At 35.1% G+C, this 24,176-nt stretch overlaps 1 protein-coding gene across 1 annotated transcript in view; it reads left to right on the top strand.

Annotated features, from left to right (window-relative positions):
* Positions 1-22,759, top strand: part of PGAP1 (post-GPI attachment to proteins 1) — a 40,761-nt gene extending 18,002 nt beyond the window's left edge. Inside the window, exons 12-20 of the mRNA XM_021709433.1 lie at positions 303-341; positions 4,864-4,957; positions 13,013-13,103; positions 13,854-14,051; positions 15,294-15,429; positions 16,694-16,744; positions 17,232-17,419; positions 18,340-18,444; positions 19,470-22,759. Coding sequence (XP_021565108.1) covers positions 303-341; positions 4,864-4,957; positions 13,013-13,103; positions 13,854-14,051; positions 15,294-15,429; positions 16,694-16,744; positions 17,232-17,419; positions 18,340-18,444; positions 19,470-19,608 — 1,041 coding nt within the window. The 3' untranslated portion in view covers positions 19,609-22,759. The remainder of the gene's footprint in view (positions 1-302; positions 342-4,863; positions 4,958-13,012; positions 13,104-13,853; positions 14,052-15,293; positions 15,430-16,693; positions 16,745-17,231; positions 17,420-18,339; positions 18,445-19,469) is intronic.
* The last annotated feature ends 1,417 nt before the right edge of the window (positions 22,760-24,176 follow it).

Below are 24,176 nucleotides of genomic sequence, written 5' to 3'. Positions count from 1 at the left end.
TGATAATAAGATATTCTGATTGATTAAATATTTTAGTTATTAAAGGGTTATCACACACACAATAGCATTTGTTCAGTTGTCAAAGAATTAGAATATGGGAAAGCATACTAATTGGTGAAACTACACTTAATACAATTTAAGTGGTGGTTCAGAAGAGTCTTTAAGATTTTGAGTGCCTTTAGTTCATCATTATAAGTAATTAAATATTATGCTTAGAGATATGCAGAAGTACTCAATTAAATAAAACACGAACTAGAGGTGATTGGGGAAATAACCTTTTTAAAATAATTGTTTTAAACTAGGTGACAGTCAAGACTTCCTTTTCACAAATACTTGGACAGGTAAGAGACACTCCTAATTGGTTGATTGTTTATTGCCTTATGAATAGCTACTGTAAGGAAGGAGCTGCAGACATCTTCTGGAAAGGGCCAGATGATCTGTAATTTAGCAGACCACATGTATTCATTCTCTCTTGCTGCTGTCTCTGCTGCAGCTGTTTCTTTCTTCTTTCTCCTGTTTTCTTTTTCGTTCTTCTACTTTGATAAAATCAGGGGCCAGGTACAGTGGCCCAAGCCTGTAATCCCAGTGGTTTGGGAGGCCAAAGCGAGAGGACTGCCTGAGCCTAGGCATTCAAGACCAGTCTGGGTGACTTGTCAAGACTGCATCTCTACAATAAATCAAAAAAATTAGCCAGCTGTGGTGGTGCATGCCTGTAGTTTCAGCTACTTGAAAACCTGAGACTGAAGAATTGCCTGAGCCCAGCAAGTCAGCTGCAGTGGCCCTGAGTGTGCCACTGCACTCAAGCCTGGGTGATGGAGTGAGACTCCCGCTCAGAAAATAAATAAAAATTTAAAAATGAAATAAAATCTAAAAACAATTCTTGACCCACAGGTCACGGTTGGCCAACCCCTGCTTTAAGGTGATACTTTCATAATTGGTATGTCCCAGAAAAAACCAATACCTAATCCTCAAACAAATTAATATTTTTGCCTAAATGAATGCCATATTAAGGCTTCATGTTGCTCATACTACACTATAATTCATAGTCCAATATGATCTCTAGGCTCTATCATATAGATGAACATTTTCAAAGGACTTTTATATTGTGCGTGTTCAGTTTGTAAAAGGTGAAAGTAAATTCTAAAAAAAGTAAAGTAAATTCTACTAAAGATGAACTTGTTGAAATTCATTTGCAAATATGTTAACAAATAATTTATCAAGCAGTAGAACTACAAATATTATGTTATTATTCAGCATCATTATAATATGCAGAATTGTGCTACCTATACATCAGTAAGATAATATTGATGTGTCAGGAAAATTATATAGTTTTAAAATTCAGTAAAATTTGTATTAAACCTTTTATTACTTTTACTTTATTTCTTGGTCTGTTGTATTTTGCAATCCAGGCATAGTAGAATTTTTTTAAAAATTTAGTCATTTAATAGTGTAATTACAGTGAAACTCACAAGTCAAAATTAAATTAGAATCATGTTTATATGCATTCTCTCATTTAACCCTCACAACAACCCAGTAAGAACTAGATTTTGATTATTATTGAATTTGCGAATATTATAAAATTCCAAGTTTGTATATAAAATTTTGTGTTAAATTAGGAAGAGAAGATTAAATGTTAGTATAAGTTAGAAAATAGCATCTTGGATAAGTTGGAAAATAGCATCATAGTATAAGTTGGAAAATAGCATCAACATTCTAAAATGTTAAGGTACCCAATTATTAAATCTCTTATAGGGGGAAATGTATGCTATTATGTTTTTAGTATGGCCAAAATGCATATTACTGTATACAGTGATTTGGGGTGAGGATATAAACAACTCTCTTATCCATATCATTCCTGTAGCTCTTGTCCTTTAGTGACAAGAAAAGTCAGGTTAGCTTGATACTCTGTAATTAAGAATAATTGTACACCAAAAGAAGACAGACTAACATAACAGTCTTGTTTAGATGTGAAAATCTTTCTAAAGAGTGAGGATGTACAAGTGTTACAGTATCAGCAGTGGGTGCTTTTTTAAAATTTTAAGTATGTGGGGTACAATTCAGGGTTAGGTATACAAATGCTCATTGTGCAGGTACACTTGTTGATGAGGTGTATTTCCCCCACCTCCGTGGGCACTTTTAAAATATCCATTGAAGAATTTATGTTAATGGAATTAAGTTCTCAAATTATTGAAAAGATGTAAAATGTTCTTCCTTCATGTGTGTTTAAAAATTTAGCTTGTAGGCTATATGATAATAAATTAAAGTTGTATATATATCTTATTTGTTTAATGCATATTTTGAATGTTGCTGATTCAGTCACAGAATACTGAAGAAAAGGAATAAAGAGAAACCACTAGGGAGAATCTTCAGCCTTTAAGTAGATAGTTTTTATAAAATTAATATTTTTTTCTGAAAGAGGAAAATACACTCACATATTCTGTAGTCTACTCTTATTAAAAAGAATGCAGAAAGTAAAGTGGAAGTTATTTTCTCAAGATAATCTCATAAACTCTAGTAAATAATTTCTGTATAGGAATGATGTCCAGTGTTTTTTTAGCTTTTAAGAGAGTCTGGAAATCTCAATTTTTAGGTGGAATCCCTTAATTTTTCAGTATTAGCATCTAATTCAAAATTTAAAGAAATACTTTAAATTAATAAATCCCTAATACTGTAGTAAGTCAGGTGAAACATATCTACAGTTTGACCCATGAAGGCAAGCTTATGATCGGTGATTTAGTGGAATCTTGTATACCTAGCTGTATCTGTAGCACTTCTTATAAGACTCTAAAGACTGAAGGACATCAAAGGTAGTGATGCCAGCTAACATTTTCCAGTTACCATGCATCAGTCCCTATTCCAAATGCTTTACACATTTGAACCCCACACCCCTGTGCAGTGAGTATTCCTTATCTCATTTTACTGGTGAAGGCATTGAGAGCAGTGTACCAAGGACCCAGCGGGTACAGGCAAAGCTATAGTCTAGGTCTGGAATCTGCCTCCAGAGTCCACGCTGCTGGCCTTTGCTGTCATGCTCTCCTGGTAACAACAGTACATGTGTTTCCCAACCTGTCATTCTCAGGCTCAGTGTCATTGGATAGTAGGTAGGCAAATAGCCTTTCCCTTTTTACTCAACTTTTCCCTCCCTCCACTCAAAGCTATAAACTACAAAGCATGAGTATGGGCTCTGCGTTGAGTTTTCTCAGCTCTTTTAACCTGGGAATCCATGGAGGAACTTCGGGGAGACCTGTACTTCCTGAAATTTTACACATTTCATGTAAGCTTGTGCTTTCTTAGCTTTCTTCAGATTAACAAAGAGTTTGCTTGTGTTCAAAACATTCTGTGGAATAGAGAGCATGCTGTAATTTCCTTTTAAAATGAAACATTGAAAGAACTTAACACTGTTTCATTATATATGTTTGATACAGAGTTTGGATCAGCTAATAGAATGGCTTAAGACACTATAGCATGAACTTAAGCTCTTATTTTAAAACCCTGCTCCACATGATTTCCATGCGCAGTGAAGGACACAGTAGGTTACTATTAGCAGCTAACATTTTCTGATAACTTATTATATATTATTTCATATCCAATGCTTTACCAAATGAGCTTTTTATTTTTTATTTTTTGAGTCAGAGTCTTACTCTGTTCCCCAGGCTGGAGTGCAGTGGCATGTTCATGGCCACCACAGCCTCAACCTCAAGTGATCCTTCTGTATCAGCCTTCCAGGTAGCTGTAACCACAAGCACATGTCACCATGCCTGGATAATTTTTTTGGTTTATTGTAGATATATGGTCTCACCAAGTTGCCCAGGCTGGTCTCAAACCACTGGACTCAGGCAGTCCTCTCAGCTCCGCCTCTCAAAATGCTGAAATTACAGGCATGAGCCACTGTGCCCAGTCACATGAGCATGTTTAGTCCTCATAACCACCTACAAAACAAATACTATTATTGTCCTCATTTTACTGATGAGGGCATAGAGGAGAGGTAAGTAACTTGCCTGTTATGTTTTAAATTGTGCAAGTTAGTTATGCGTGAATTTCTTTGCCTACTATATAAGGATAAGAACTAACTGAAAGGATTTGGGGAGGACCACATGAGAAAATGCATAAAAGGTGTTTAGGATTGTGCCTGGAGCATAGTAAATATTCAATATGTATGCTTTGAAAGATGTTTTGTAGCATACATTACTCAATTGTATGGTCTCTCTATGATGCCTTTGATAAAAAAAATTCAGATGTGTTTTTTTAATACACTATATATTCTTCACATTTATTTTACTTAGAGTTTTTTGTACTCATTACTGGAAATACCTATGTGACTATGTAGGGAAGGTATAAAGTAAAGAACAATTTTGTATTTTATGTGAAAGTGCATTTATTAGCAAAAACATGGAACCAGCTATGCTGCCCATCGAAACTGGACTGAATTTTTAAAATGTGGTACATGTACACAATGAAATATTATGCAGCCATAAAGAAGGACAAACATATGGACTTCACAGTAATTTGGATGGATTTAGAGTCTATAATACCCAGTGATCTATCCCAGAAACAAAGAACAGAGTATCACATGTTATCACTCATAAGTGGACCCTGAACAATTACCATAATACTTTAAGAAAGGGATTGGCAGTAGCAGGATACTGTTGGGGTGAGGACAAAACATCAATAAGTGTACCTGATCTCAAAACAGGAAAAGTGGGAACCAAAGGGAGGCCCAAACTTTACCTGTATGATGTCTACTTGTATACCTAATCCTGAATTGTACCCCACATCTTTAAAATAAAATATAAAAAAAGAAAGCACATTTATTCCATTAACATGAATTTTCAGAAGTTGCCCATTGATTTGCCTGTTTTCTAGGTAGTTCGGTTTCATGGTGGAGCTCTTCCTGCCTATGTTATATCTAGTATCCTTCTTGCTTATGGAGGACAGTTATACTCTCTTTTCTCAGCAGGTAAGAATACTTAGAATTTTTATGTTACTTTTGTTATAAATATAAAGTAGAACAACTATTAATTCCATTTGTATTCTTATATATACTTAATTCTATTATATTGAATTAGGGCACATAATAAGGGAGTTCTTAGAAATAGCCACATGATAGAAGTTACTATTTCTATTCTTAAAAATTCCAAACTAGCATATGATTTGGTGACCAGTCTGTCCTGCACCTTTATCACTTTTTCCACTATCAACTACCAAGCCCAAACTAGTTTGGGGTTACTAGTCCAGACATTGAGCTTGTGGTCTTAAGATCTGCAAGTTATTAACATTCACTTTGCCTGTCACTTTTGTGTTAGTGTCACTTTTTACTGGAAAAAAATAACTATTTTGAGTCTAACCAAATTAACTGTTAAATTTTTTTTAAAATAATAGAAATCAAACATTGTAATAATCTTCATGTAATGAATTTTTTCAGTATTTGTGTCTTTAAAAGTGGCAAAAAATTAACAATACACACACAAAAAATTAACAGTAATGCCCTAATATTGTCAAGTGATTTTTAAAAATTATTTTTAATTTGTGTTAATTTTGTTGCTGCATAACTGTACATATTTATGGGGTACCTGTGATATTTTGATACATTCATACAATGTATAAAGGTAAAATCAGAGTAATTGGAATATTCATCACCTCAAACATTTGTCATATCTTTTTTTTTTTGAGTTGGAGTCTCATTCAGTCGCCCAGACTGGAGTGCAGTGGCCGCTACCGGCCACCGCAGCCTCGACCTGCTGGGCTCCAAGTGATCCTTCCGCCTCAGCCTTCCAAGTAGCCGGAATTACAGGCATGCACTACCACGCCCGGCTGATTTTTTTATTTATTGTAGAGATGAGGTCTCGCTGCCCAGGTGGGTCTCGAACCCACGAGCTCAGGCGATCTACTCACCTCAGCCTCCCAAAGGTGCGGGATTACAGGCTGAGCCACCGAGCCCGGCTACATTTGTCATATCTTTGAGAGCATTCTAAATCTTCTTTTCTAGCTATTTTGAAATATACGATAAATTATTGTTAACTGTAGTCATCTTGCTGTGCTATCAAATGCTACTAAATCTTATTCCCTTCTATCTGACTGTACCCATTAACCAACCTCTTTTCATCCCTTCCTTCACTTCACGCTTAGCCTTCTCAGCCTATGGTAACCATCATTCTATTCTCTACCTTCTTGAAATCCACTTTTTATAGCTCCCACACATAAATGAGAACACAGTATTTGTCTTTCTAGCCTGGCTTATTATAACTTAACATAATGTCCTCTGTTTTCATCCATGTTGCTGCAGATGACAGAATTTCATTTCTTTTTATGGCTAAATAATATTCGTGTGTGTATGTGTGTGTGTGTGTGTGTGTGTGTGTGTGTGTGTGTATGCGTGTATTACATTTTCTTTATTCATTTATTGATAGGCAATTAGGTAGAGTCCATATTTTAACTGTTGTGAATAGTGCTGCAGTAAACATGGGCATGCAGCCATTTCTTCAGTATAATGATTTCCCTTCTTTTTGATATATACTCAGCAGTAAGATTGCTGGATCATATATGGTCGATCTATTTTTTTCATATTTTAGGTACCTCCATACAGTTTTTCATAGTGGCAGTACTAATTTACATTCCCACCAGTAGTGTACTCATGTTCCTTTTTTTCCACATTCTCACAGCATTTATTATTTTGTCTTTTTTTTTTTTTTTTTGAGTTGTAGTCTCATTCCATCGCCCAGGATAGAGTGCAGTGGCACACTAACGGCCACCCCAGCGTTGACCTGCTGGACTCCAGCGATCCTTCTGCCACAGCCTTCCAAGTAGCCAGAACTACAGGTGTGCGCTACCATGTCCGGCTAGTTTTTGATTTATTGTAGAGACGAGGTCTCGCCAAGTTGCCCGGTCTGGTCTCAAACGCGCGGGCTCAGGCAATCCACACGCCTTGGCCTCCCAGAGTGCTGGGAGTACAGGCTGAGCCACCGAGCCTGGCCAATTTTCTGCCTTTTGATACAAGTCATTTTAACTGACATGATGATATCTCATTGTGGCTTTGCATTTCTCTGATGATTAGTGATGCTGAATATTTTTAAGTTTATTTGTTGGCCATTTGTATGTCTTCTTTTGAGAAATGTGTGTTCAGATTGTTTTTAATTGGATTATTTGGGGTTTTTTTGCTATTCAGTTGTTGGCGCTCCTTATAGATTCTGGTTATCAATTTCTTATCAGATGGATAATTTTCAAATAGTTAAATATTTTCTCCCATTCTGTGGATTGTCTTTTCATTTTGTTGATTGTTTCTTTTGCTGTGCAGAAGCTTTTAAGCTTCATATAACCCTATGTGTTTATTTTTGCTTTTGTTCCCTGTGCATTTAAGGTCTTACCTTATAAAATCTTTGCCTAGTAAGTACATAGTTTCAGGTTTTAGATTTAAGTTTTAATCCATTTTGATTTGATTTTTGTATATGATGAGAGACCAAAGTCTAGTTTCCTTCTTCTGTGTATGGATATCGAGTTTTCTCAGCACCATTTATTGAAGAGACTGTTCTTTCCCCAGTATTTATTTTGATACTTTTATTGAAAATGAATTGACTGTAAATGAGTGGATTTCTTTCTGGGTTCTGTTTCTGTTTCATTTGTCTATATGTCTGTTTTTATGCCAATTTTATGTTGTTTTGTAGTATATTTTGAAGTCAGATATTATGATACCTCCAGCTTTGTTCTTTTGCTCAGGATTGCTTTGGCTATTTGAGGTCTTTTGTGGTTCCATACAAATTTAGGATTTTCTACATCTATGAAGGATGTCATTGATACTTTGATAGGGATTGTATTGAACCTGGAGATCACTTTAGGTAGTAAGAACATCTTAACAATATTAACTCTTCCAACCCATTAATATGGGAATGTTTTCCATGTTTTTGTGTCCTCTTCCATTTCTTTCTTCAGTATTTTATAGTTTTCATTGTAGAAACCTTTCACTTTCTTCCTATGGATTTTAATTTATTTTGTAGCTATTGTAAATGAGATTGCTTTCTTGATTTATTTTTCAGGTTGTTCACTGTTGGTGTATAGAAAGGCTACTGATTTTTGTATGTTGATTTTTGTGTCCTGTAACTTCTACTAAATTTCAGTTTTCACATTTTTTTGGTGGAGTCTGTATTTTTCTAAATAGAGGATCATGTCATCTGTGAACAAGGACAATTTTATTTCCTCCTTTCCAATTTGGATGTAGTTTTTCTTTCTCTTGCCTAACTGCTCTGGCTAGGACTTCCAGTACTATGTTGAACAAGAGTAGTGAAGGTGGGCATCTTTGTCTTGCTCTAGATCTTAGAGGAAAAGATTTCAGTTTTTACCTATTTAGTATGATATTAGCTGGGAGCTTGTCATAGTTCGTCTTTATTGTTTTGAGGTATGTTCCTTTTATACCCAGTTTGTTGAGAGTTTTTATCATGAAGGATGTTGAATTTTATGGAATACTTTTTCAGCATCGCATGCTCTCTATTCTTGGTTTCATTAATTTGATGTATCATGTTTATTGATTTGTGTATGTCAAATCACCCTTGCATTCCTAGGGTGAATCCCACTAGACGTTGTGAATGTTCTTTTTAATGTATTGTTGAATTCAGTTTGGTAGTATCTGTTAAGGATTTTTGAACCTGTGTTCATCAGGCATATTGACCTGTAGTGTACTTTTCTTGTGTTATTTTCTGGTTTTTGTATCAGGATAGTGCTGGCCTCATAGAATTAATTTGGACATATTCCCTTCTTTTTAGTTTTTTGGAATAGTTTGGGTATAATTGATATCAGTTCTTCTTTAAGGTTTTGATAGGATTCAGCATTGATTCAGTCAGGTCCTGGACTTTTTTTTTTAATAGGAGACTTTTTATTACTCTTTCAATCTTTGTACTTGGTGTAGATTTGTTAGGGTTTTCTATTTCTTCTTAGTTTAGTCTTAGATTGTGTATGTCCAGGATTTTATCCATCTCTTATCAGTTTTCCAATTTGTTGGCATATAGTTGTTTATAAAAATCTCTAGTGATCCCCTTGTATTTCTGTGGTATCAGTTGTAACGTCTCCGTTTTCATCTCCAATTTTATTTATCTCTATGTCTTTTTTTCTTAGTCTAGCTAGAATTTTGTTAATTTTTTTTAAAAACCAACTTTTTGTTTTGCTTTATTCATATTTTGTATTTTTTTTTCCTTGAAGCTTGTCCACAGGTGATGGGTTTTTTGTTTGTTTGTTTTTTGGGGGAGTTTTTTGGTCTCAATTTCTTTTATTTCTTCTCTGATCTTCATTATTTTTTTTCCTTCTAATAAGTTTTGGTTATGTTCTCCGTTTTCTAGTTCCTTGAGGTTCATCGTTAGATTATGTATTTGAAGTCTTTCTTCATTTTTGATGTAGGCATTTTTTGTTGTAAACTTTCCTCTTAGAACTGCCTTTGCTGTATCCTAAAGCTTTTGGCATGTTGTGTTTTCATTTTTGGTTGTCTTGAGGAATTTTTAAATTTCCTTTTTTTATTTCTTCATTGTTCCATTTGTTGTTTAAGAGTCAAATGATTTTTTAAATTTTTTAAAAATAGTTTTCAAATAATATCCACACATTGCAGTTGGCCATTAGTTTCATTAACTTTTGTCAGATAACAGAGCGTTTCTCTAAAAGAAAATGATAGGGTGTTGCAATGGGAATACATGTGCCACAGTAAACTGTGCATATTCAGGGAGGTAAAGGAAGACAAAGAATGTTAAATGGAAAATAAGGAATATTACATAATTATTTTGAAATGAATATCTTGACCATAGTATCAGTAACAAGGGTAGTGCCAACCCAGGGTTGGACAAATAGTTGCTGGGCAGAAGTCCTCAGAGAAGTATTTTTGTGTGTGTAAGGTTACAGTGACCTTTGTGCAGGTTGTGGTTTCTGTAGTCTTTTGTAATAGTTTTGTTATCAGATACAAGCATGAGAGCCCTCCCTTCCCTGACTCTGTCAGGGTTCTTTTTGTTTTGTTTTGAACACAGGTGACTCCTTTTTGATTTTGATAACTTTCATAGTTTAAACATCGGTCTTATCTGCCATCTCTTTCCCCCCTTATAATTCACTGAAAAAAACTGTTTGTTTGTTTTTTTACTTTTGAGTTTTCTACAGTTTGGATTTTGCTGATTACCTTCCCAAGGTGGAGCTGAACATGTCTTCATAGCTTTTGTTTTCTGTAGGCTTGATCAGAGTCAGTTCTCTTCCCATTCGTCCCCTTCCCTCTTCTTTCAGTGCTGCTGCTGCAAGAATACCTCATCATACCATCCACGTCTGTTAGGAAGCATGTGCGCCCTGCCTCCTGTGTTATCCCAGTGTGTGTGTCTCCTTCCTCCCTCTCTCCATTCCTCTTCCTTCCCCCTCCCATTCCCTTCCCTCCACTCTTTCCTTCTTCTCTTCCTCTTTCCTTGCCTTTTTTCTCTCCTTCTTTTCATGAGCCAATGTGTTACTACTTCTTTTTCATCCTTCATATGGTTAAGGATGATAGCAGGTTCTTGACATTAATGGTCCTTCTCTTCCAAATCTGCAGGAGTTTGAGATCCTCTAAGTTTTAAGATATCCCCAAGAAAATTCCTCACTTGTTTTCTCCATTTTATACTCTGGTCCTTGAAGGTTTTTTTTCTCTATTCTGAGAATTTCTTAAAATGTAGGGCCTCACTTTGTTCTCCATTCCATTCCCAGTACCTAACATAGTGCCGGCACACAGCAGGCATTAAGTAGAATATTTGGGTTGTATCAGCTGTCAGTTAAATCCAGGCACACTGAATGGAGTAATTGAGTTTTAATAACGGTACTATTTCAAAGGTCTATGCACATCGAGGGAAACCTATGAGAGATGATACTGGACTAGCAACAGAGCCATCTAGTAATTCTAGGTACCAAGACAAGAGAGGGACAAATCTGAGGCTTTAGAAGTGGACAGCATTGTTGGAGTTGCAGCCTTGGGGACAGGAACATTGCAACCACTGCCAGCTTGGGGCTCAGCAGTAAAAGATGACGGGTTGCACACTAACCTTATCCTTTTCCACCCTTCCTTCTGCCAGTACCTCCCATTCACTGACCCTCACTAGAAGCCAGTTCACAGACATTGGCCTCGCAGAGTTCTGAGCAGAGAAGGGTTGGAGTGTGGCTCTGGAGAGGCAGATATAGAACACATAGTATGGTGGACAAAATACTCCAAGAACATAGCAGTCAGAATCATTTCACAGAAGTTGAAGCTTTCTTTTATTGCACTTGCATGGTAACTAAGGGAGGCAGGAGATAGGAAGAAAGAGTTGGGCCAGAATATTTAAAAGCAATCCATGAATCCCTTCACCCATATCCTTCTACAGCTACCCAGTGCCCTTCAGTGACTTATACAACTTCCAGTCTGCCCCTAATGTTCATTTTAACCTGATTTAACCGTATTCCAGGAAGAGGGAAGTGACATTCAGCATGAATTGCTCTAGACCCTACCTTTTAATTAAGAGATTATTCTGACAGTATGACATCAGTCAAACTTGATATAAATGTCTGTCTTGTTTTGAAAGTCTAAAAAACACATCTTATTTTTCTTAGTTTCAAGTGACTAGATAATTGATTCTCAAACATACAGAATTTACATCTAGAGAGTCTACAGAAACTCCAGAGATATTTGATGTTGGTTAATCTAGAACAGGGGTCCCAGACCTCTGGGCCACAGACTGGCACTGGTCTGGCCTGTTAGGAACTGGACTGCACAGCAGGAAGTGAGCAGCAGGCAAGCAGAACTCCGTCTTCTGTCAGGCCAGCAACAGCATTAGATTCTAATAGAGGTGAGAACTCTATTGTGAACTGCACATGCGAGGGATCTAGGTTGTATGCACCTAATGAGAACCTAATGCCTGATGATCCCCCAACTCCCACACTGTCCGTGGGAAAAATTGTCTGATGCCAAAAAGGTTGGGGATAGCTGATCTAGAGGATTTAAGTATAGGATTATATTTCTAACCCGTTAAAGAAGCAGTTCTGAACCAAGCATGCTTATCAAAAGTCATGTATGGATTATACCCACTAGAATAACTATATTTAAAAAGATATATAATAACAAGTTTTAATGAGGATGTGGAAAATTGGAACCTTCACATACTGCTGGTGGGAATGTAAAATGGTATAACTACTTTGGAAGACAGTCTGACAGTTCCTCAAATGATCAAATTTAGAATTACTACATAACTTGGCATCTTTATCCCTGGGAATATAACCAAGAAATGAAAGTATACACTGATACAAAAACTTTTACACCAATGATCATAGGAGTATTATTCATAACAGCCAAAAAGTGGAACCACCAAAATGTCCATCCATTGATGAATGAATAAATAAAATGTGGTACATCCTTGCAATGGAATATTATTATTCAGCAATAAAGATAAATGAAATACTGATACATGTTATTAATATAACATGGATGAATCTTGAAAATTGCTTAGTGAAAGAAGCCAATTACAAAGGTCTACATAATATATGATTCCATGTATATGAAATGGCACAACTGTGGAGAAAGATGGTAGTAGATTAGTGGTGGTTAGGAATGGGGGTCTGGGGTGACAGTTAAGGAGACCAAAGTTTCTTTGGGGGATAATAAAAATGTTCTAGGATGAATTGTGGTTATGGATGTACAACTCTGAATATGCCAAAAACCTCTGAAATATATATACTTTAAATAGGTGAACTGTATAATATGTTTTGAGAATTATATTCAATAAGCTGTTTTTAAAAATCACCTGTGGAACTTTGTGAAAATTCAGATAGTGAAACCTCAGCTTTGACTTCCTGAATTTATTTCAGAAGTGATTAAATGTATACTCTTGTATAAGAACCATTGAATTACATTAATTTGTAATCTTTCAAAAAGAGTCTCTGTGTTAGTAATGAAGATTCTTGCTGATCTGACATAAAATATGTTGCTCTTACAGAGAATGCAGTATATATCTTATACTAAGTGCCATGAGTTCTCTGATGCATATAAATTTTTTTCAATCACCAGGTTATTGCTTAGAGTATGCTACCATGTTGGATAAAGAAGCCAAACCATACAAAGTGGATCCTTTTGTAATTATGATTAAGTTTCTGTTGGGGTAAGTTTTATTATATGTGATACTGATTTTAATTTTTTTATATAAAAAATTGTGGTTCCACAACGCAAAATAAATTTTCATACACATTTGGTGATTTACTTGTTTCATTGAATGTGATTATTTTCTCTTATGCAAAAGCCTAATAATTACAGCAAATATATTTCAATAGTCATAATCATTTCAAAAATAATTATCGAATTTATATGTCAATCTAAACTTAGACTATAAAGATACCAGGCCTTCAATGTTTACAATTAGGTATATATAGCATACTTATACCTAAGTATGCTAGATTCAAAGACAAATCATTATAGTATACTAATAAAGCAATGCCTCTCTGATCACTTTCTCTTACTTCCCAAAGTATATTTTTTTAGACCTCTCTACCCTAGTGAACATTCCATTCTTAACTTACTAATATTTTGTGAATTTTGGTTAAGAATCATTACTTAGATCTCTTTTCTTCCATCATTACAACTAACTCTTGGTTTTCTATAAAAAACAAACAAAAACCACATTACTTCCTGTGAGGATAACTAAATCTATATTGATACTCAGAACTCAGTAGGTTCCCTTGGAAGACAAATGACTTGTTCCATAAAATAATTAAAAATTTGTTTCTCAGTATAATTATAAATTAAGTATCATGGAACTTTATGACCACCCAGTGAATGGTCAAACACTTCAAATACTAAATCCTTAAAGTTGTTGGGGGTTTTTTGCTTTAATTTAGTTTTCTTTTGTCCACAGGTATAAATGGTTTAAGGAATTATGGGACATGTTGTTGCTACCAGAATTGGATGTCATCGTTCTGACAAGTCAGAGCATGTGTTTTCCTCTGGTGTCCTTGATTCTCTTTCTGTTTGGAACGTGCACCGCCTACTGGGGTGACCTGCTCTCTTCGGCATCTGTGAGGCTCCTTTCCTCATTGTGGCTAGCTTTGAAAAGGTAAAGAGTGAGTGATTCAAAGCTTTCTTACTGCTTTAGTTAAGAAAGCAATTATTTTCTGATAAGGAACTTAAATTGTTTTCACTGAACTATTTTCTAAGGAAAAATGTATAACTAGCAAAAGTATGGGTTAGTTTCCAAATTATGTCTTTGTAAAAGCCAGTCATGTGTTACAAGTTAGATGCTACATTTGATTTTTACTTTAATGCTCAAGAGTTCATTTTTTAAAGTTTGACAAGTGACATGGGTATTTTTAAAAATTTCATAATTTTGTGACAAGTTTCCCAGGAGGAATTGTTTATTGCATGGTAGTGCTTTTGTATGCTGACTTTTATAATCAAACCTGAGGACAAGTGACTCCAATCAAGATATTAGCATCAGATTAGATGAGATGTATAAAGGCTCAAAAAACATTGCCTAGAGTTTTTTTATAGCCTCAAAGACACAGTGTGAAGTTACCAATAGGCTTTCCTCGTAATCACCAATCTGATTCTCATTGCCACTCTCCTTACCAGATATGTCATGTCATTTCCTGCAACAGAGGGGAATGTGGTGTGGTGCTTCAGACAGGGGATTCTGACAGGACATCAGCGTCTGAGTGATCTAAAGCCTTTACGAAATAGAAAATTGTTTCTCCTTCTATCCATTTGGGAGATGCATGGCAGAGGTTTAATGGTTATCTTTGGTAATGTTTTTTCCTCCCTTAGTTCATTTATCAGTCATAGTGTGTCTAAGTGGAAGAGGAGCTATCACGGTATATTAAAGAACTTAAAGTCAAATATTTGGAACCACCTGCCTCTATTAAAAAATACCTTACTGCCAGGTGTGGTGGCTCATGCCTGTAATCCCAGCACTTTGGGAGGCCGAGGTGAGAGAATTGCCTGAGCTCAGGGGTTCAAGACGAGTCTGGGCAACATGGCAAGACCTTGTCTCTACAATAAATAAAAAAATTAGCTGGGCATGGTGGTGCACACCTGTGGTTCCAGCTTCTTGGAAGGCTGAGGTGAAAGAATTGCCTGAGCCCAGCAGGTTGAGGCTGTGGTGGCCATGAGCATGCCACTGCACTCCAGCCTGGGTGACAGAGTAAGACTCTGATTCAAAAAAAAAAAAACAACACCTTGCTGTTTACCTTGTGGTATTTGCATATTAATAAGCAGTAGAAGCTGAGAGCATACTATATAATTTTCTTCTTATATGTGGTTGGATAAATATAGTTTTAAAACTTTATTGTTGTAATTTCAGACCCTCTGAACTTCCTAAAGATATCAAGATGCTATCACCAGACTTGCCCATTTTGACAGTTGTTCTGATCACAGTTAGTTGGATAACTTGTGGAGCACTTGCTATACTTCTCTCCTATCTTTACTACATGTTTAAGGTATGTCAGACCAGTGAAGGCAAATGGTCAAACTTTGTATTAAGCAGGCCTAGAATGTCCAGTAGACATCATTAACAAAAAAATTAACCATGTTGTAACCTTCTGTTATGTGATAGGTTTAAATGTAAAGATTTTTACAAACCATCTTAGTTATTTAAATTATATACAGTTAACTAGACAACTGAAATTATTGATTTCAGTTGGTGTATTTTATGGTAATAAAACAGAGGGAGAAGATGTAATCTGTTTCCAGTTGCTTCTTGCTCTTCCAAGTGTTAGCTTTTTTTTTTTTATCATTTTACTGGAGCAATTTTTATTCACATCTCTCTTTGAAAATGGATGAGAGACAAACAAAAAGTGGGATCAAGCTGGCAATAATCACACTAAGAGAATGTAAAATGTTACAACTGCTGCTGAAGAATCCAAAGATGATTAACTAGGCTAATAATTTTACGGAGAAAGCAAAAAACATTTCTGAGACGGCTGACCTCTCCTGCTTATTAAATTCAGGATGTACAAGTGCATACTCTCCACATTAATCTTATAGATAGTTGAAATAAGAGTGGAAACTTTGTTTTCTTTTTTAAACAAAGGTATATTTGCCTCTACTTTTAACTCTGATATATAGATATTATAGATTATTTTCAGTTATCCAAAGGAAATTTATATGCATCTGAAAAAATTATTTAGGGCTACTTTGATTTATTATATAATATTTTTAGTCTTTTTAATTAGGTATTTCAAACAACTGACCCAATAAGCAAAACTTTCTCAAATACTTAATTTAAGGAAACCTAATACATTAGATTTACAGATTTTTCTCTGATTCTTATAAACATTTCACCACTATATATAATTGGGTTCAGATTTTCAGAGATTTTAAAATATGTAAAATATATTAAGTTATTTTACTATATTGAATATAATCAGATCTTTGGCTCACAGACACATTAAGTTGCTGTAGCAAGGTGTCATTCAAAAGCAAGCTTGTACACAATTTAAAAGGTGTGGAAATATAACCTGGCCCTAGCAGGACATTGTCCTCTATTTTGTTTCCATTTCTGTCTTTTTATCCATGATAGCAAGCATGTATAGTTATTGTCCTGTGGTCTCTAAACAATTATTTTTTAAATGCTTAAATGAATTTTCAGTTTAAATTTGTAAAATTTTGCATTACAGCATTTCTTAGTTTTAATACAAAAAGCTTATATACTTTTTGTTTCAAAATAAAAGTAAAATTAAAAGAATCATTTCTTTTTCCTAGATTGTTCATCTGCAAGCCATCCTAACAACTTTGAAAAATAGCCAGCCTGTGGTAAGGTTCATTTTCAAAACTCTGTATAACTTTAAATAAAGAGCATGGGAAAATATGAATGAGGTTTTTTTTTTTTTAAGTTAAGATTTTACAGTGTCTAAAAGATACAGTATTATGTGTTTAAGTAACTTTCAGAAAAATGAACCTAATGAATCTTAAAATAGACTTAAATCATACTAAATTTAATTTCATCTTTTTCAGTACTTGCATTATTTTTATTATTGCTAAAAATTATCGTCTTATAATTTTTATTTTGAATAATTACTTAGAAGATTTATTCCCAGCAGTGAAAATGGCAAAGAAAAGGAATAAAAGTTTTATAACTGTAACTATTTTACAAAACTTTTAAACAAGATAATTTCATTATTTTGGTAATGGAAAGATGAACTTATTTAGCTGTTAAATTGAGTATGATTTTACATAAGATAATATCTTAAATTTATTTTTATTTATTTAGATGTGATATTTTTGCTTTATTCTTTTATAGAATCCCAAACACTCTAGAAGAAGTGAGAAAAAATTCAATCACCATAAAGACACTTCTGCCCAGCATCTCCGCTTATCTGCTAGTGATGCTGAAGACAGTCTCCGCATGCACAGCACTGTGATGAACTTACTAACATGGGTTGTGTTACTCAGCATGCCGTCTCTCATTTACTGGTTAGAGAATCTTAGGTGTGTTTATTTATATATTATTTATGTGGTTCAGACAATAAATATCCCTAAGTAGAGACTTGCTAGAGTCCTAATGGTTCATGAAAGTTCCTCAAGAACAAGAAGCTGTATATTACCTGAAATTTATTTTTAATTCATTCATATTTCTTCTTTTACTATGTGAATATCACTTTCCAAGAAAATTGGCCCAAAGGATTGAATTGTATTTTTATTTATTGGTAAATTGCTAAATAAAAGGCCACCTTATTCAAAAAGTAGTTGAATACTTATTCAATATAGTTTTCAAAAATTATATAATACTTTCAGGTTAATCTCAATACTAGAAGTACTTTTTTTTTTAAGTTGACAGAACCAGAATAAGTTCAATAAATCAAATCAAAGGTTACCAGATGTTAATATCCTTCCTTTGTCCCTTATTGTAGTCAAGATCCAGATTTTTGTTTACAGATTTGTAGTCAGAATTTTTTGTGGCACACACTAATGATCCTGAAAGGCTTTAGACATCTTACTGACACTAAATGCAAGAGAGGAACTGGATTTTTAAAAAGATAAGGGACAGTGAACTTCATATAAACCTTCATTTTATCTTTTTTTTATAGAACAGCGTTAATATATTTTAAATAATGTGGGGTTTTTAAAAATTTTTTATATAGGCATGTGCCTGTTAGGGAAAGGAAGTGCTTTTATACTGGATATTTTCATTTCCTTTCATAGTTTCTGAGTGTGATTCTCCATATACAACTTTGGGTACAGAGATGACCTAGAGCGAAAATTACTTATTAGAGATTTAATGAGCTGTTTCGAGTGCTCTTATATCCATATTGCTATTGAATGTTTTAAAAAATTATTTAATCTGATTGATCCTGATGATTTAAAATGATCAGGACTTTGATTTTTTTATTTTTTTCATTTTATTATAGGTATTATTTTAAACTTAATCCAGATCCATGTAAACCTTTGGCATTTATCCTTGTTCCAACTATGGCAATTCTTGGAAATACTTACACTGTTTCAATAAAATCAAGGTATAGTAGTTTAATCTTCCTTTTTCTCACATCTGTCCCTGGCCTTTATCACCCTTTATGTTATGTCTGGAGCATACTCTTTATTCCCAATTGATTTGACTGTTCCTTAAAGTGAAGCCATAACAGTATCATGATTTATATGCAAATATATTAGACCTGTTTTCTTACTTGTTAAGATACAATAATACTTTTTTTTTTTAAATAAAAGCTAACCCTTAAAGGATATGATGTCTAAAATTTGCTTCCAAAAGGTACAAGAAAAGTGAATAGGAACATAGATTGGTCACAGTTTGATAAGGAGGCTGGGTAATTTGTGTGTGAGGGTTCAGCATACTGTTAGTCTACCTGTGTGTATGTTTGAAGTTCTCCATAACAAACCTGACTTACATTCACTGGTTGCTCTGGAACCTTTTCAGTTGATTCTGGCAGACATTTGCAGATGTTCTAGAGTCAGGCTGACCTGAGGTTTAAATCCTAGCTTTTCCATCTAATAGCTGTGTCCTCAGGCTCTATGTTCTTAACTCCTCTTATCCTCAGTTTCTCTCTTTTCAGAGTAAAAAGATGAAAGCTTTTCCTGATAGTATTTTTCTTTTTAAAATATTTAGTGTCTTATCTCTTCCTTTTGGGGGGAATTTAAGATAGGTTTGTTTTTTTTTTTGGTTCTTTTCTATTATAAGTGGGGTTAAAATAAAAATTTCTGTAACTATGCCTCATTGAGCATTATTGATCATTTTTGTTAGGATAAATTTCTAGAGGTACAATTACTGAATAAAACTCCAACTTTCATTGAAATTTAAAAGACTAAAACTGCTTTTCAGACAAAAATGTTTTTCCCTTTTCTAGTCAAAATAGGATGGGTTTGATCTTTTTAAAAGTTATGGATAGGTAAATTCATTACATACAAAATTCATTTTAAAATACTTAGAACACTAATCTTTCCCCAAACTGAATAAAAGATTGACATATTTCTTTTCAGCTCACAGTATAGTTTACATAACAGTGTGTATTCCTCTGTCCCTTTACAGTAAACTGTTGAAGACTGCTTCACAGTTTCCGCTCCCTCTGGCCGTCGGTGTGATTGCTTTTGGGTCCACACACTTGTATAGGGTTCCCTGCTTTGTCTTCATTCCTCTTGTACTCCACGCGTTATGCAACTTCATGTGAGGGTGGACTTACGGAATGACGGAGATGAATGATGCTGTTCGGGCCAGTTATGAGAGGAATACACGGCTCCATCAATATGGATAGCAAGATCCTTTGAAGAAGACACATCTATTTTTTCAGTATTGAAAATAGGAAATTAGTTTTTTAATGCTTGAGAGAAGTAGCTGCAGCATGGTTTTGTCTTGTGGTGTGGAATCCACATACTAATCATTTTTGGAAAACACATGAAGGGATGTGGTGGCTACTGTCTCTGAGAACTCCTGTGCATATCCCCTAGTCTGTTCTGTCAGCCCTACCCAGAGAACATCACTTAGAGACTTGGTAGATGCAGCATTGTTTATAATCTTTCCTTAAGCATTCTGAGTATTTCGTCAGGTGTTTTCTGAACAGTGGATTATTTTGACTTTTATATAGTTTACATATTAACAAATAAGTCTTAAAAGATTGATGAAATTTATAAATGTTTGGTTTCTCAAAAGTTAAATCACCACAAAGAGTCTTTGGTTAGTTTTTGGCAGCCTCAGTGAACAAAGTAGATGTTTTGGTCTCCTGATATCTACGAAAGTAGAGCTCTGAATTGTAAGGAGACATTTTTTCCTGGTAACCAATTCAAGACTTATGGGTAGAAACATGACTCAAGCTTAAAACTTAATGAAATTTTCTTCCTACTTTTCAAATATGAATCTTAAATATTTTTGATGAATATCAGGAGACAATTAAAGAGATCTGTTGTTAAATCTAAATTGTAAAATGCTCATAGATATTTACTTCCTGGCATTGAAACAGTTCATTTGTTCAGTCTATACCTATTGATTTAACTCATTGCCCCTATGGTTGCCAAAAGTGCCTCAGGTCACAATGGATTGTTAAAATAACTAATAACTCTAATTTCACACCATCTTTGTGGGGGAAAAAAAATCAACGAGATCAAGTATGTAGCACCACATTTGATGTGTGATTTTATACTACTAATGGAATAACAGTAGACAACTGTTACCTGTTAATAGCATAACTATAGACAGTCTACCCAGATAAACTGGAGACATTGGCCACAGGGCTGAACAGTGGAATCTTGATCTGCCTGGGTGGCTTCTAAGATTACTGTTTGACAAAGAAAGGTTCCTATTTTATTTCATTTCAGATTTTACTTCACTTTTAGATCCAAGAGCAGAAAGAAGGTAATGGAGCAAGGTGAAAAAGTATCCTCTTTGCTTGAGGATAGAGTAAATGCGGCTGAGAGAGTTTTTCTTTGAGAAGTGTATACTATAGATGCCGAAAGTCTCTCAAGTAAAAAAATTCTTCAGTCCTGGCAAGTCCACAGTTACACGTGTGGACATATGTCCTTATGAGTACCCAGGACTGTCCTAGAGTTCCAGTACCACTTGTCTCCATTGCATCTGGAGCCATTACCGACTCTCAGCTGTTGCTCCCACAGAGGGTCACTCCCACTTCACGGTTTGCAGCACTCCCTCCCTTTTGGGCCTTCTTTGGCCCTTGCTTCCTGGTCTGCACTTGAAGCAGGGCCCACTTGAAGAGGCTCTTGCTCTCACCTCATGGATATTCACTTGATTCTATTGTCTTTTGCACCTCCATGCCTGTTGTTCAGCTTTCATATTTTTTGCTGTTGAGACCATCAAAGGGAAGTGGTAACCTCATAGGAGACATGGCAGACATACCAGGCTCCTTTTTGTTGGAGAGAAGTGGCAGAAGGGATAAAATGCAAAACACTTATGTGTTTCAGCTAAGAGGAAAAGGAGAATTTATTTCATTATACATTTGTCCCATGGCATAGCACATACACATTTGTAAATAGGGGCACATCTGCCTATGTTGCTATGACTAGTAAATTAGCTGTGTACACACTCATAAACAACTTTTACATACTGTATCTTTTGTTTTGCCAGCTGATATTATAGTGTATTGCAAGTTATAGATTGAATGTATCATTTAACTGTTTCTGAATTTGAACTTAGGTCCATATACAGAAAGAATTTTGGAAAATTAGTTAATTTGGATCTTCTCTTTATAGCTATATTATGTTTACGTAATCTAAAGTCTCCTTGTGTAGTCAGTACTGCTCACAAATCAAATGTAACAAGCCTAAATTTCCAATTTGTGAGTAGTGCATTTGATTTTTAAAGTAGTGGCCTAGGCACACTAATTCTCACTAAAATATTTTCATATGAATGTAGTTATCGCCATGTCCTAAAGTCTATTTATGCCAACCAAATATTTCATTTTAAGAACTACTAAAAGGATTTTAATTAAATATTTTATAAACTATGGTAGGTTGGGTCTTTAACCATTATATACATATACATACAGATGTACACATATATATTGTGTGTGTATACACACACTTAAATTTTGACAGGGTCTCCATCAAGTCCTGATGCACTTTAAACTCAAATAGCTACCACAGACAAGAGGGTAAGCTGTTTCTGAAAATTTGCAAAATTGATGTTTCTATCACTTGAGAAAAAGGAAGTACTTTGCCTTCAAATTACACACTGTTTCTGTCATCAGCCTGTATTATTAGCTGCTAAAACAGCCCAGTCCTATTAGCAGTGTTACTAAACATGAAGTTGTTTATTGGCAGTTAGAGATTACCTAATTCAGCAAATTTCTGTGCTCCACTGTTATGGCATTCTTATTTAGATATTGTTGAGTTGTGAGTAAATTTTGTGCTTATAGAATAACTTTTAGATCCTGTTGTTGATAACTAGATCAAATAGACTGGACAGGTAAGAACACTGGGCACTTTCAGTGTTACTAAAGCTTCCTAAGGAGTTCCTACTGATTGTAATTTAGAACTGATGATGTAATAGATATTGTTAATGTACTTTTTTCTGGATCTTTTTCATGCCAGAAATCGAACAGGTTCTGCCAACTCTTTCTTTTCCTGGTTGTCACCAGAATGAAATATTTAAAGCAGTGATTCTAAAAAAGCCATTTGTGCCTGGCTAACATTGATTTTGAGTCTCTTCAACATATATTGATCATGTATTGATTAATATTTAATTTTGTAATATTTTGGTCAGATAAATTCAGATGTATGTGATGGAATACCTTTTCTTGAGTGAGTTCTACTAATATATACATTATTATAAAGTGAGGAAAACAAAATAAAAAACTACCATAGGCCTAGTAATTGTTTGTTGTTGGTTGTCTTACCACTCATGTAGACACTAAACATTTTCATGAAATACACACACTGGTGGGAGGCAGAGGATTTGTTTGGATTGTTATCTAGATCTGTCCTCTTCTGAATTCTTCAGACTTCTCACTCATAGCATATAGTGTGCCTTTCACCTCACTGTTCCTCAGCCCCTCTTATGGAAGGTGGTCAAGGGAAGTAAAAGGAGGCAAAACTCAGTTTTCAATTTAGTTCTTGAAAGCTCTGGAAAAATGGGGAAATATAAAGATATTGAGAAAAGCTAGGGAGATTGAATTTTGCCCAGATAAGTCAGTTGGCTTATATTTTCATCTTAGGCATTAGATCCAAATTAGTATAATGTCTTGCATCATTATTAGGTTTAGTGCAAAACTTTACAGAGCTGAATTTGAAATTTGAGTAATTGGCTATAAAAATCATTTGGAATTTTTTTTTTTTGAGTTGGTGTCCTCACTCTGTCACCAAGGCTGGAGATCAGTGGCACACTCATGGCCACCCCAGCCTCGACCTACTGGGCTCAAGCAATCCTTCCACCTCAACCTACCAAGTAGCTGGAACTACAGGCACATGCTATCACACCTGGCTAATTTTTTGATTTATTGTAGAGGTGAGGTCTCACCAAGTTGCCCAGGCTGATCTCAAACCCTTGGACTCAGGCAATCCCTTCACCTCAACCTTCCAAAGTGCTGGGATTACAGGCTTGAGCCACTTGTGCTCTGTCTGGGAAAAATTTTAAATGTATTGAGACCTTCTATAACTAGGCATTATTGATGATTTTTTATCATCATCAATTTTTGTTTTCTCGATGTGTCAGATTTATGAACTTGTGATTGTAGGAAACAATGCTTTGTGAAGTCTATTAGATAATAAACAATTTGGAGAACATGCCATGTGCCAGAATGAGGAAGAAATGAAAGCCTCTTCGTATTATGAAATTAGACCTGCCAGGATAGGAAACTTCATTACCTAATAAGGTAAATGTAAAAGGTACTTTCATAAAATAGTAAGATGATTGGAGCATAAATGTTATTCCAGGCTTTTTAAACAAAGAATGTTTCACATTCTGTAATGAGCTTTAAGTGTGCCCATCAGGCTGGGCTCATTGGTTCAAGCCTGTAATCCCAGCACTTGGGAGGCCGAGGTAAGGGAATTGCCTGAGCCCACAGGTTTGAAAACAGCCTGGGTAACTTGGTGAGACCTCATCTCTACAATTAAGCAAAAAAATTAGCTGGGCGTGGTAGCATGCATCTGTAGTTTTGGCTACCTGGAAGGCTGAGACAGAAGGATCACCTGAGCCCAGCAATTCGACGCTGGAGTGGCCATGAGCGTGCCACTGCACTCTAGCCTGGGCGATGGAGTGAGACTCCAACTCCAAAAAAAAAGTATGCCCATC

This window comes from Carlito syrichta, unplaced genomic scaffold, assembly GCF_000164805.1.
Source record: "Carlito syrichta isolate Samal-C Ts95f unplaced genomic scaffold, Tarsius_syrichta-2.0.1 Scaffold227717, whole genome shotgun sequence".
Classification (NCBI taxonomy): domain Eukaryota; kingdom Metazoa; phylum Chordata; class Mammalia; order Primates; family Tarsiidae; genus Carlito; species Carlito syrichta.
Note: the sequence above shows the minus strand (reverse complement) of the source record. Positions and strands in the feature narration are given on the sequence as shown.